At 31.7% G+C, this 14,790-nt stretch overlaps 3 protein-coding genes across 3 annotated transcripts in view; 2 read left to right on the top strand and 1 right to left on the bottom strand.

Annotated features, from left to right (window-relative positions):
• Positions 1–14,790, bottom strand: part of LOC116432296 (nicotinamide mononucleotide adenylyltransferase) — a 98,247-nt gene that overhangs the window by 28,595 nt on the left and 54,862 nt on the right. The window lies entirely within an intron of this gene.
• LOC116432283 (odorant receptor 4-like) lies at positions 29–4,748 on the top strand. Its single transcript, XM_031988900.2, has 6 exons — positions 29–160; positions 1,704–1,956; positions 2,159–2,318; positions 2,689–3,003; positions 3,459–3,734; positions 4,419–4,748. The coding sequence occupies exons 3-6, from the start codon at positions 2,301–2,303 to the stop codon at positions 4,488–4,490; spliced, it is 681 nt and encodes a 226-aa protein (XP_031844760.2). The 5' UTR covers positions 29–160; positions 1,704–1,956; positions 2,159–2,300; the 3' UTR covers positions 4,491–4,748.
• Positions 5,631–14,505, top strand: LOC116432310 (uncharacterized). The gene is made up of 12 exons (XM_076373340.1): positions 5,631–6,021; positions 6,485–6,737; positions 7,166–7,269; positions 7,525–7,851; positions 8,457–8,732; positions 9,121–9,176; positions 10,154–10,403; positions 10,632–10,884; positions 11,578–11,672; positions 11,936–12,250; positions 13,362–13,637; positions 14,031–14,505. Exons 1-12 carry the CDS (start codon positions 5,827–5,829, stop codon positions 14,088–14,090), a joined length of 2,460 nt encoding a protein of 819 aa, XP_076229455.1. The 5' UTR covers positions 5,631–5,826; the 3' UTR covers positions 14,091–14,505.

Raw genomic sequence — 14,790 nt, 5'->3', positions numbered from 1 at the left:
TGCAGTGTTCTGTCTGATGAAAGTGACGGGATGTTGGATGGCAAACACAAAAGATGGAAAGACAAGGAGTCGTTGTGTCAAGATGTTAACGGTCGTCTTGTTCTTTTTTGGGGTTTACACCGGTATCACGGATATTTCTCACACTTTGGACGATATCGACGTGAGTGCAACTCTTTCATATTTTCCTCTTTCTTTAGTGTGTTCAATATTTTGGATGCTTGACGCGTCGTTCGAGTTAAGTTTGAGTTAAGTTGAGGTAACTCTAAATTATATTATATATAATAATTTGTAACTCTAAATAACAGAATTTGTGGGATTAATTTGATTTTCTCTGTGTGAAATATAAATCTATTACTGCATATTTGTCTGAATGCCAAACGGCGTTGTCATGGTTCTACATTACACTGCCTAAAAGTGGCAACCTATCGGTTCGTAGAATGGAACTAAGTTTATTTATTTGCGTTTCTTCTAATAGTTTATTTATGTTTTTCTTGTTACCTGTTTGGAAGCAGAAAAATTGGAACAGTCACATTAATTAAAATTGTTGTATGTCAAAGTAGGAAAATCGTAACTCAGTTTTCACAAATACCTGTAGCACTCAAACGGTTAACGACGCGAATTGGGAATATTTGGTAGTATTGCTGCAAAATCAAAGAACTTTTTACAGAATTCAGATAGAGCGATGATTTTCTTTTCAATTGAAAATTAAATGTTTTGAAATAATGGAAAGTAAACAAAAAAGACGACGAATAAGTTAAATTGGTGATTACTTCTTATAAAAATTTCGTTTTCTCAAGTGAATGTGCGGTTGAATTCTGTGGTCAGAGTTGAATTCAGCATTTCAGAAACTGTAAAAATTTATTTATTTAACAAATAATAAACATGGTTCAATGAAAAGTTTACACCTGCTATTAAACTAACCCTAGGTAAGTTACAAGAAATTTTGACTATCGGATATTTTTTCATATTTTACAACATTCTACTTTAATTTAAAGAAAAATCATCTCTTAAGAGTCGATAGTTTTTGATATAGGAATTGGAAACTGTAGTAAGTGTATTAATTAAAGATGTATTGTAATTTTTAATTAACACAACAGTGTTAATAACGAAACAGTGTCATGCAGCTTTACCACCTTGAAATAATTACCTTGAAATGATTATAATTCATATAATTATTATGACATAATAGTAAATGTGTACCAAATACATGTGATACAATATCCTCCATAATTTTTCGGTTCACAATGTAATATTATATTTCACAGTAATCATTGCATTTGTAGAAATAACTATAAAATTTTAATATAAAATTCAATTCTGAACAGAATTGAGGCAAGTTTCAGATTTTACTGGTTCTTGTTGTTCAATTAAGAGGTCGTAGCAGTTTGAAGCCTCAAGAAATAGAGATATGCTTTCTACCTTTGTTATTATGGAACAGTCTGACGAACATTTAACATTTCTTCATTACCTGAACACAATATTATTAAGTGATCGATTAAAAGGGTTCACCTTAAAAATATTTCTCTTTTCCAAAAGTTAAAAGCAAATTTTCAAAACTCCTGTACAATTAAAAGTAAATCTTGAATAACTTTTACAAAAATAATTATTCAATTGCATTTCAAATTATTGCACTTCTAATAAATTAATTTCAGTTTCTGTATTTATGAAAAACTTTTCAGTTTGTTAAAATTTTCCAATTTCAGAATATTCTTTATATGTGTATCAATCTTGCATTTATCACGATGGGATTAATAAAATTTACGATAGTGTGCTATTTCGAAGATGATATTCTTGTGTATGTGAGATACGCCCAACGAAATTTTTGGCAAGCGAATTATGATGACAATGAAGAAGTAGAAATGGTGAAGGCGCGAAATTTGTCCACCTTCTACCTCGGAATAACCTATAGTGCATCGTTCGTTGTCGTTAGTAATTATGTACTAACACCAATCCTTAGTAAGTAAATGAAAGTGAACGCAGAAATTATAAATATTTTACTGAAACATTAATACGTAGAATAAAAAAATTATTAAAAATTTAATACTCTACAAAAAATAATGTTATCAAATTATTTGTCACCGAGATATCCGAAAAATAATAGAAGTATGTTATAGATGTTGATACTGAAATATGTTTATTTGTTTCCTCTGTATTTTAGTGAACATGAGAAGAGATAATAATACGAGAAGGGCACTTATTTATAGGCTGTACTTCGATTCAGTGTACGTTTCGCCATATTATGAGATGACATTCCTGATGCAGGTATCGTCTATTTCGATATCTAAGAAAGATTTGGTACGATGACGATGGTAGAAATGGTAAAAACTGTTAATATATTTGACTGCATTACAATCTTATAACATATTTTCTTTCCTTTCGAAATATATACACTTTACAAAGGTTATATGTTACTCAATAGCTCATTCCCTCAATTACAGTATGGTGTAATCAATGCACTTCTCATTGCTTTTATTTTCATCTAAATTCCAATGCGATACATTCGAATATTTTTAGAGCTAGGCGTATCTGTTTGTTTGTCGTCGTTGACGACGTTTTTACAAATAAACTTCCGTCATTTCAAACTTCTTTTTTGGAAACTTTATATATTTACATTAAAAATTTGATAATATATTATTTGATACAATAACGTCGTACAAATGTTTTATAAATTTTCCAATTATTTTACAGACGTTAACCACAACTCAAGTCGCCATATCATACACCACCTTTGAAACATTGTTGCTTATAATCAATTCATACTTGAGTACTCAATTTCGCATATCTGGGTACAGATTGTGCTGTATATGGAAAGAGAACGACGGAAACATTAATTCTGTTGATTACACAAACAAGTGTCACGCGCGTATGAAGAAATGGATTCGACAGCATCAGACGCTCATCGAGTTCACTAACGGGATCGAGCGTATATTCCGAATTCATATCTTCTTGTATGTGTTGCTTGTCAGCATGTTAATGTGTCTGGGCGCGTATCAAATATTCTTTGTAAGTGTAGCGTTATATAAAATATTAACACTACAACTAACGAGCACTCAGATTAACTTTTGTAACATTCTTATTTGGGAACTCTGAAAATGCATCTAATGAGATTTCGATTGACTCGCATTACAATTTTCGTATTACTAAATTCAGTCATTTCTTAGAGAAGTATATGTACCTGTTCAATAATTGTGAAAAAAGGAATGGACCATTTTGCTGCATTTGGGAACTTTAGTATTAAACTGACGCAAGTTGCGAAGGGAAGAACGAAGAGCATTTAGAAGGGTTCATTAATGTGTATCACAGAGTACCATTTATAAAGTAATTGAAACCTAATTATTGAAGCAAACTTGTGTCATAATGAAGAAAGTCACAGCTGTGAATGTTCTATTACGTCAATAACCTCATAAATTCAATAAAACGCTAGTTACCTAACTTCTACACTGAATTATTTTCCACAGATAGAATCAGTTGCCACTAGAAAAATAATTTTCATAGTTTTCACTATCGGTAGTGTCGGGCAAGTGATATTATTCAGTTACTCGTGTGGTAGTTTGATAACCGATAGCGAAGAAATTACACTGTCAGCGTATGCGACATCGTTATTCTCGGCTCCGATGGACAAATCTGGCAGGTTATTGCGAAAGGATTTGCAAATAATAATGTTGAGGACACAGAAACCCTGTTACCTGACTGCCTGCGGATTCTTTCCTATATCCTTAGAAACATCGACCAAGGTGCGCAGTGTTTAGATAGAGTAACAGTAAAGTTAACCCTTTGTAGTATCATTGTTTTCCTAACTTGTTCTTGGTCAACTCTGATTTGATTCTTCTAGTTCTAGTAATGTTGGGAATAAAAAAATGGTTAGAGATACTTAAATAGTACCAATCGATATGACTAGTTTCGATTTTTTGTTTCGTAATTGTTGATTACTTAAAAGCATTGAATATTTGAAATAATTGTGGCAATAAACAGTTTCGTTTGAATACTATAATAAATGTCTGAAGAAACGAAAATAATCTATTGTTACACTTTTTATAGGGATTACAAATGAATCGTATTAAATGCTCAGTAGTTCCAAGTTAATAAAGTTATTTTTCAACGATTTGTTTAAAAATTGTATGTTTTATAATATCATGTCAAACTAATAACGACAGTTTCAAATAGAATTTAATAATAACAAATATTATTGCATTTTTCTTCGTTCGGAGTGAATGAAGAAAAATAATTTCAATACTGCTTGAATGATTATCACTTGAAAAATCAGAATAGAATAAAATATTCTAATATTTTCAATTCCATAATGACACGTTTCTCAAAATGGAATTATCTTGGAGTAACAAAGGAATTTATTTTGAAATCTTTACAAATAGTCTTTTCGCGAAAATGTTCTATGTTTCTGACAATATTATTACTTTCAGCTTCTCAGTACCGCGGTATCTTGCTTCACTTTATTAAGGGAATCCGCAAGTGCAGATGAAAAAGGCATTTAAAACTGAAAAAGAAATTTTCACTAACTGTACACGTAAATACCGACAACGTTGGCATAAGTAATAATCAGCAAGAATATTGTGAATTATTAATCTGCCAAATTGGTATTTTACGCCTTCGAAATAATCTTCCAAGGACCAGAAATGTTAATGTCTACGTCAACAGTTATTATCACGAAGTGAGAAAATGGAATCAGAACAGCAATTACATAGCAAAATGTCAACGAGTTAATAGATGAATTTAATGAAGCAATAAATATAACGAGTAAAACATTTTGTCAATTTTAAATTACTGTTCTACTTAAGTAGTACTCTTTTATACAGAGTACTCGACAGTATTCATCACTTACTATCATTACAGATAGAAGACAAGATTCCAAACAAAAATATTTTCTCGACAACCCGATTTTATTTAATTTAACCTATTGCACTCCAAATTTTATTGCACTCCACAGATTATACATACATTTACCAGATCAAAGATCAGATCAAATCACAAAAAAACCTTATGAATTTTACATTATACAGGTACTTACTTTTTTATAGGCCAAACGTAGTCATAATGAAAACACCGAGTATTTGACATTAACATTCATATAAACAAGGGAATCGTTTGTTTCCTATTATTTTAAACGTCAATATTACATGTTTAAGTAAATTTTTTACTTTCAACGTGTAAATAGACATAAAAGTGTACAAGAAACATCAATCCGAAACAGGTTATTCAAAAATTCGTAAATTTCAACGAAGAAGATTTAAATATCTATAGGGAAAGGTAGGGTAAAAGGGACGCTTTTTCCCAATACCAAGGGAATTTCTTTCAAACATAAAAATGTCCGAAATTTTTTAAAATTCCGAACGTGAAGTCAACCAATTCGTCCAGTCAGCAATTCACTCCATAGAAAACAATAAAGTACAAAACACTTCACGAAACTTACCAAATAAGACGTGGTATGCATGAGTTTGACTGCTTTCCCTTCTGTCCCATTCGATGTAAATCCAAAGAACGTCCATTCTGCCTCAAAATCATTCTTTCTCGAAATCTAATACGCGATTGCCGGCCGGTGTTCGATGCAACAGCACTGCCCTATGAATCATGAATAACTGATCCGTACACTGCACAACTGTTTTATTGAAAAGCAGCAATTGGAGTTGCACGTATAATTCCACCCTCCTGCAATCAACCATGAATACAGAGCATAGAAAAGGTGAATAACGAATGACAGCGGATCAAAGGCCAAATCAGATCGATCAACTTCCGATTTGTTGATTATCAACGCAAAAATTTCCCTATGCAAATTTCGAACGAATAGGGTTGCTAGAGCGTTCAACACTCGTCATGGGTTCGACGCGGTACAAAGACGTTTCCATTGTCATATCAACCTTTCTCATGAAGTGCGTGGGCATTTGGTATGCAGATAATCGTGTCGTGCAACGGTTTAGATACTGCATGTTGGTCTTCACCCTTCTCACACTCTTATTCTGCGTCTGGATTCAGACACGCGACATTTATTACACCTGGGGAGATTTTAGCGTAAGTTCAGAATTATTGTTTATTCTACTTTACATGCTTGTCATTTGAGTTTTTATTTGTTTCTAGAATGCAACGCTCAGAGAGTGAATGCAATTGTTTTGTTACATTTTTGTCAGTGGTTTATAGAGGTCTATTGCTTTCAATAATTATTGGTAACGACACAAATGTTTTAATACTTCGATAGTATTTTTCGACAAATCAGCTTCGGATTAATTAATCGATTCACCAATAATTTAGGGAAGATTTGTATAATTAACAACGGCATTAATCATTTAAATAGTTAATATTAGTATTAAAGACTTTAATAATTAACATAGTAATTGAGATTTCAATACTTAACATAGTATTAAAGATTCAAATGATTAACATAGTGATAAATATTTAAATAGTTAATATTAGTGTTAAATATTCAAACAATTAACACTCGTAACTAATTTCCAATGGATATTCATTCTCATTGTAGGCCTGCACGTATGTCGCATGCAACATTATGTGCTTGAACATCGCTTTGTTCAAAATATTGATCCTAGTTGTACACAAACAGAAATTCCTGAACCTAATCCGGTACATGGAGAAGCATTTCTGGCATACGAACTACACACTGTACGAGCTGGCAATCCTCGCCAGATGGAAACGCATCTGTATTTACTTCATTTCTAGCTTCACCTTTTTTACGGAAACTGCGAATGTCAGTTACACGGTCATACCGATTATAGGTACATGCACTACCACTCAAGGATAGTTTCCGATGTTCTAAGTTTATGAAAGAAAATTTTAAAAATATAACATAATCCATCATTTTTTGTCTTTAGTAAGTTTGCCCTGTTTAATCTGTATTTCGACAAATATTTGATCATAAATTATCATAAATTACTATTCATGACAAATTACTTATTTTTTTCATTGATCGCAGAATTTTCTCGTTTAAAATTGTTTGTCGCGCCTTATGTATTTGATCCACTTGCACGTATATATTTATTATCTATAATTCACTTTCAACTACTCTGCGAATCCAATATATCTCATACTTAATGAGTTAATTAAATTACATTAACTTTACTTATACTTTAAAATTTTTTACAATCGCAGTACTACTATAAAACAATAACCATTAACTAATTAGTAATGCTAAATATTTTTTTAGTTAATATTGGAAAAAATGAGTCAGACAGGGTGCTCCCATTTAACATGTGGCTAGATTTGCCACTGTCTATGACACCATACTTCGAAATAGTATTCACGTTGCAGGTTAGCCTTTCCAAAGAAATTCACATTTTATTACACCGCCGTACGAAATTTCAAACACTTTTTATTGCAATTTCACATTAACACAAATGCAATTCAATTTTAAATTATGAATTGCTTCGATTTCAAACTTCCTTTTCACTCGTCCACGTTAAGAATATAATATTATATTTGGCTAACGTGCAAATATGTCTGTCCACGAAACAGTTCGAATTTCACTAACGTAAATTAATTCTAACCTTTGTTAATATTATTCAGGTTCTCTCAGTATGCACCGTGGGTATATGTTACATATGTTGCGACAACTTCTTCTGCATTATGAATCTACATATGGCTGGTCAGTTTCGTATATTACAAAACAGATTACAAAACATGTACAGTTTACAACGTAACAATGAGAAACATGAAACACCGAATACGTGGACTGCTAAGAAGTACTACAGTACTATTAAGAATTGTATTCGGCAACATCAAACGCTGATCATGCACTCCAACGAGCTTGAAGAAATCTTTAGCCCGATTATACTTGCGCAAGTGTTGGCATTTAGCTTACTGATTTGTCTCTCTGGATATCAAATAGTACTGGTTAGTATAGCTTATTAGATTAAATGCTGTCAAATTGAAACATTTTATTGAAATTTAAATAGCTTTAAATTATAACTATGTCGTACGCAATTACTGTTTATGGAATAAGAAAATAAAAAGATAATAAAAATCTACATGAAGTTAAGAAGCTCGGACTCGAAGTTAAAAACATAATCACAAAACAGTTAAACCGTTTATTTTGAAAGTGGCTTAAGTCCACGTAAAAAAGATTTAAAAACTATTAAAGAATAACAAGATTATGTATAATTACATCTATTATAACAGTTAACTTAATTTCTTTGAAAAATGGACTCATGTTTTCAATAGCAGCTTCGAGAGTTATTTAAGATTTGTTCCTTATCTAAAATTTTCAAACGGTTAAAATCGAATTTTCAAATAAATTTTGCACATAAACGATTCCTTTATAACAGTGTTAGGTATTTTTTAACATTTTTTTTATATGAACAATTCCTTTGTAACAGTGTTAGATTTGGTAACATCTCACGAAGTAACAAACGTTAATTATTCCTATTTTCCACTCGAAATATAATAACTGTTTCATTTTCACTATTTTCCTCGTCTTCTCGGTGCAATGGACCAAACAGGCTGATCTGTCTTCGATCAGACGCTGCACGTTCGTGGCCCTATTGATATCAACTATGTGTCAGCTATTCATGTTCACGTACAGTTGCGATTGTCTGATACAAGAAAGTTCAGGGGTATCCGGTGCAGTATACGCAGGCGTCTGGATAGAATTGCCGATGGACAGATTTGGAAAACTTTTTCGAAAGGATCTGCAGATGGTCGTAATGAGATCAAGGCGACCTTGTTGCCTGACTGCCAATAAATTCTTCGCGGTTTCATTGGAAACTTACACTAGCGTAATTATCAGCAACTTCTTACTGATTAGTAACTAAACCATGCACTTCTGCGTGAATTTATGTTTCAAGGGAAATTGTAATAAAAATTGATAATTATAAGTCAATTTAAATATGATAGAAACCTCTTTTTTTTGCTAATATTTCTATGGTATTGTAAATACTATAGTATAATCTGTAAGTTAAAATTTCTGTGCTGATAGATGTTCAAAATGAATAAGAAGGTTCAACAAGTTTTTGTAAATTTTTGTGAGTATTGCACATGTGTACAACGATTCAAATTTTGTAATGTTGATGAAACGTAGGTATTAGGAAAATTATATTTGTGCTTACATAGCATCAAAATTAATATTTCAAAGACGAATAAAAATCCCTGTTTTCTCTGTTACAGATACTGAGCACAGCAATGTCGTATTTCACTCTACTAAAACAAAACTCAATCGATATGTAAAATGCGTAATATTTCAATAACAATGGCGCACTATAAGTATACGTAATTTTATACATTTAATATATAAACACACAAAAAAGTATGAATTTTCAACTACAATTTTGCATAAAACATCGCAATCATTTATATATACCTGATAATTACACCCTCTCAACCCTTTAACACACAAATTTTCTCTGTATGCAACTGCGAACTTCAAGTCAACCGTTACTCACATTTCCATCTGATTAACAATATAAAATCGTTACCATTCAATTTTCCCTAACAAAAGCCTTTCGGTTATATAAAATAAACAAATTATAATCTTGAATTTAAATAAATTAATAACCTCTAATACGCTTTTTCGAGAATCGTTTGAGCCCGTGTGTCACGGAAGTATGCATTAAGCGGTTAATCATTAAAAGAAAAATCATTAAAAATCATTGCACAAAGCGTCCAAGAATTTAAACTTCAATCAATCACACTTAAGGGATGACGACTACTTAATAATCAAAAATATTACTGACTATTAATTTGATATTAGAACACGGAACGCTCCCAACCATTTTAACCATCCTTACTTCCAATATTCCATTTAAAAAAAGCACTTCACAGAACTTACCAAGTAAAATATAGCAAAAAAAAAACTATGCTGCAACCGACGGTTCCCAGAGTACTACTCCTTACGCTCAGATTTGAATTTTCCCTTGATTCTAAATCTAGCGAACTTCCATTCTTCTTTGAAAACTTTCTGTATCGAAATCTAATGTACGATTGCCAGCCGGTGTTCAATGCAATAGCGCTGCCCTATAAATCATGAATAACTAAACCGTCGACAGTACAACTTCTTCTTTCAAAAATAGCAGTTGCAATTGTAACACCGCCCTCTTGCAATAATGAGTATAGAGCAGAGAAAAGTTGAATATCGAATGACGTCGGATTAAAGGACAGGTAAGATCGATCAACTTCCGACTTCTTGATTATCAACGCGAAAATTTCCGGATGCGAACTTCAAGCGAGTAGGGTTGTTCGACTGCTCAACACTCGACATGGGTTCGGAACGCTACAAAGATGTTTCCGTTAGCTTTTCAATCATGCTTGTAAAGTACATTGGCATTTGGTACGCGGATAATCGTGTCCAGAAATATTTTAGGAACGCCATGTTGGTTAACGTCTTTCTCTCAAGTTCATTATCCATGTATATGGTGCTGCAGCTTATATTTATTTCTTGGGGAAACATTACTGTAAGTACATTACCGCTACCCTTTTTATTAGAATTTAGATATTATCTTTAAATTATTAATTTAGATACAATCTTTAAGTGATTAATTAACAATCTAACGAATACATTATTCGTATTCAAGAAATTATTCATCAAAGAAATACCTACACTATTAAGTATTTAAATTAGCAGATGTCTGAATAATTAACAGCCGTTACTAATTTTTAATCAAGATTCATCCTCGTTACAGATGAGCGTTTACATGGTATTCAACATTTTGTACGTTAACATGATTATGGTCAAAACAGTGACCTTCGCTATAAAGAAACAGAAATTTCTTAATTTGATCCAGTTTATGCGAAAGTACTTCTGGCATACAAACTACACTCCGTACGAGCAGGCAATCTTCAACAGATGGAAACGTATCTGCCTCTGTTTCATTGCTTGCTTCGTCTTTTTCACTGATAGTGCAGATCTCAGTCTCATCGTAGTACCGATTATAGGTACATGAACTACCACTCAAGGATAGTTTCTAATGTTTTAAGTTATTAAAGAATATAAGAAAACAATAATGTACAATAATTCATCATTTTTTGTGTGTAGTAAGTTCTCCTTGTTCGTTATCTATTTCAACATATAATAATTGCTCATTTCCTTCATAGATCAGGGGATTTTTTTGTCTAAAATTATATTATTGCGCCCTATATACCTTATTTAAATCATCCCATGAATAATGCAATTCTTTCGGTTGCATGCTTTATACTTTTCGTCGTGGACAAGTGAATTTTAAAAGAATGGCATTGAAAATTTAACAAAAAAATAGAAATCATTTATTTTATTTATCATTTTAGATTAAAAAATATTTTATTTATCTTCATATTTAAAAATGAAGCGAGTATATAATTGCACTTTGCTGCATCAAATGGAATTGGTTATATAAATTAACGATCACTCGTGGTCATAGTACTACTAGTATATAACAATAGTAATTAATTTGTTAATAATACTAAATATTTCTTTAGAAAATATTGGAAAAAGTTACTATTCATGACAGATTACTTATTTTTTCCATTGATCGTAGAATTTCCTCGTTTAATATTATTGGTCGCGCCTTATATTTACATTTGATCTATTTACACGTTTATATTAATTAGCTATAAGTCACTTTCAACACGTAATACTAAATATTTTTTTAGATAATATTGGAAAAAATGAGTCAGAAAGGGTACTCCCATTCAACGCATGGCCAAATTTACCGAGTCCATACTTCGAAATAGCATTCATGTTGCAGGTTAGTCTTTTCAAAGGAATTCATATTTTATTACACCGACGTACGAAATTTTATACACTTACTATTGCAATTTCGCATTAACATAAGTGCAATTCAATTTTAAATTGTGAAACTGCTTCGATTTCAAACCTTCTCTTGACTGGTGCACGTTAAGAATACAACATTGTATTTTAATAATATTCAAATATGTTTTCTATGATATTTTTTCTGTTTGCCATTGCAGTTTCACCTTAGCACAATTATTATCTAGTAACTTTATTTAGGTTCTCCTCATGTTCAACCTAAACGCATGTTACGTGTCTTTCGAGAACTTCTTTTGCATCATAAATCTACATATGGCCGCTCAATTTCGTATATTACAAAACAGATTGCAAAATATAAACAGTTTACAAATTAACAAGAAACCGGATACGTACACTGCTCAGAACTTCTACAACGCGATGAAAAATTGTATTCAACAACATCAATTGCTTGTCATATATTCCGGCGAAAGTGAAGAAATCTTTAGTGTGTTTATTCTGTGGCAAATATTAACTTTTAGTGTGCTGATTGGTATGTGTGGGTTCCAACTGTTAGAGGTTAGTGTGCCTCCTTAGATTATATACATTTAATACGTTATTAGATAAATTCTTCGAATGCCAAATTGATCGGGTTAGCTTTAAGTAAACTTTGATGTGATATTTTCAACATATATGGAGTGTAACAAAATTATTGCGCACAAATGATGGGACAACTTTGAGGGCAGATATCTTGATAACCGCTTACACGAAAAATTTCTTGTCTATGGTTTGGAAATGTCTGAATGTCGGCTTCAAAAATATAGATTAGAAAAGATGGGGTTCTATTCAAAAACTGTGGCGTAACCTTTACAGGACCTTTCAAGGTCACGTCATGGTCAAATACCTCCCGCTGTGGCATGTAGTATTTCATACCCTGTAACTTTTGTTTTACACATTTGTTCGCATCACTGATACTTTTCGAGGCAATTCGGTGTTCTTGATTCGGTCCCCATACATGTTTTTCTCAACTAAACCTATTTTTATCTAGGAAACTGTTGAGTTTTAGACCCATGTTCATTGGAGTTTTTTTACTGAGTTTAGTGAGTTGTACCCTATCATTTATGCACAATAATTTTGCTACATCCTGCATGCGTACTGTGTTGTTTTTTTATAGTGACACTGTTCGATATTAGTAAAATCACCATTTCCTGGAGTTTCATGTATTTATTACTTTATTTTAAACGTATTATTATTACTTATTATATCATCATTATTGTCACTATAATTAGTGTCTCTAGCGAAGTAACTACTGCTTATGCAATAAGAAAATAGAAAGATAATGAAAATGTATGCGAAATGCAAGATTCAGCCTTGAAGCTGCCGTTAAGCATAATTGTAATATGATTTTTCTTACCCTACTATTTTGAGGCTGGAATCTTCATTTTACAAACTAAATATTTACAATTTCTTCTTCTTCTTCTTCTTCTTCTTCTTAAGATTACAGATTCTGGTGTTACCCGAATTTTCAAATAATTTTTTTATGTATAATATTTCTTCTGTAATAGTGTTAGATTCGTTATCACACATTTCACGAAGTAACGAAGTTAGGTATTTTTCTTTTTCATTTGAAATGTAGGAACTATTTTATTCTCTATTTTCTTCGCATTTTTGGTGCAATGAATTAATACAGGTCGAAGATACTTCGGTCAGCCGCACAACGCTTGTGGCCGAGTTGGTAGGGGTCCTGATCCAACTATTCATGTTCACGTACAGTTGCGATTCTTTGATACAAGAAAGCACTGCAGTCTCAGAAGCAATCTACACAGTCGCATGGGCAGAATTGCCGATGGATAAGTTTGGAAAACGTTTTCGAAAGGATTTACAGTTCATGGTAATGAGATCGAGACGACCCTGTTTCCTGACTGCTGGTAAATTCTTCATGGTTTCAATGAAAACCTACATCAACGTAATTATCGAATTCTTTTTTATTAAAAAGTTTGATTTCTTTAAATCCTATTACAGTTAAAAGAATATGAATACTCGTTCTAAAAACACTAAGTCTTATTATATTCTGTTGAAGATCATACAGTTTAGTGGAATTAAATTAAAATTCATCTATCAACGTGTGTTTCGAATAAATAAAAATGTTCAAGAAGTTTTTGTACATTTTTGCGAGTATTGCATGTATGTCAAATAGTTTGAAGCGTTATAATGAAATACCTTAATATTAATGAAAGATAGGCGTTGAAAGAAGTTAAAGGAAAACTTTTAATATTTATATTTACGTAATATAAAAATTGATGTGTCAAGAGGAATTTCAGTGAATTTTTGAATTGTAATTTATTTTTTTGTGTTACAGATACTGAGCTCGGCAATGTCATATTTCAGTTTAATAAGACAACGCACGAGTAATATTTAAAACGCGAAACACTTTCAATATCAACGATGCACGTAGAATTTTATATACTTTTTGTATAGATGATTGTAACGCATAAATACATGTACAAGGTATGAATTTTGAAATTCAATTTTAGATAGAACATGGCAATTACGCATTAATATATGTGCGTAAGTGTGTGCGTGTGTGTGTGCATGTGTTAACAATCAGATTTCAGCAGCAACAATTGCCACCTTCACATCAGTTTTTCATACCCCTAATTAATTAATGATCTTTGTACTTTACACCGAAACTTATATAATTCTTTATAATTGAATGTAACAAAATAGTGACCAATTAATTTTACTGGCAATCATACAATCAAAACATTTCATATCTTTATAAACAATAAATATTCTTTCCTCCCCAATAATGAATTTCCTGTCGACATTCTAACAGAAATAAATAAATATATAATACATGTATGATTTTTAGGATATTATACATTCATTTTAATTTGTATAAGAATGTTTGGATCGTATTAAGATGTATTTAATTAGAGTTTTCAAAAAGAAACTAAATAAATTTACGAAAGTTCCCACTCCGCTGTACGAAGAAGAAAAGATGAATAACATTGAAAAAATGCTGGATGTTTGTTGAGAGTTCTGAAGGAAGTCCTCAGAACACAAGTGACTCTATAAACAATATAAAGAGTGCATTGTTACAATCCCTAATTCACAAA

Source organism: Nomia melanderi, chromosome 13 (assembly GCF_051020985.1).
Source record: "Nomia melanderi isolate GNS246 chromosome 13, iyNomMela1, whole genome shotgun sequence".
NCBI lineage: Eukaryota > Metazoa > Arthropoda > Insecta > Hymenoptera > Halictidae > Nomia > Nomia melanderi.
Note: the sequence above shows the minus strand (reverse complement) of the source record. Positions and strands in the feature narration are given on the sequence as shown.

What these genes read in the sequence shown, in the direction of transcription:
- LOC116432310 (XM_076373340.1), top strand. Translation starts at nt 5,827, where the DNA reads ATGGGTTCGACGCGGTACAAAGACGTTTCCATTGTCATATCAACCTTT. An exon ending in AAATAGTATTCACGTTGCAG is followed by an intron (nt 7,270 to 7,524) that starts GTTAGCCTTTCC and finishes AATATTATTCAG; the next exon opens with GTTCTCTCAGTATGCACCGT. An exon ending in AAATAGCATTCATGTTGCAG is followed by an intron (nt 11,673 to 11,935) that starts GTTAGTCTTTTC and finishes AACTTTATTTAG; the next exon opens with GTTCTCCTCATGTTCAACCT.
- LOC116432283 (XM_031988900.2), top strand. An exon ending in GCGCGTATCAAATATTCTTT is followed by an intron (nt 3,004 to 3,458) that starts GTAAGTGTAGCG and finishes TATTTTCCACAG; the next exon opens with ATAGAATCAGTTGCCACTAG. An exon ending in CCTTAGAAACATCGACCAAG is followed by an intron (nt 3,735 to 4,418) that starts GTGCGCAGTGTT and finishes TATTACTTTCAG; the next exon opens with CTTCTCAGTACCGCGGTATC.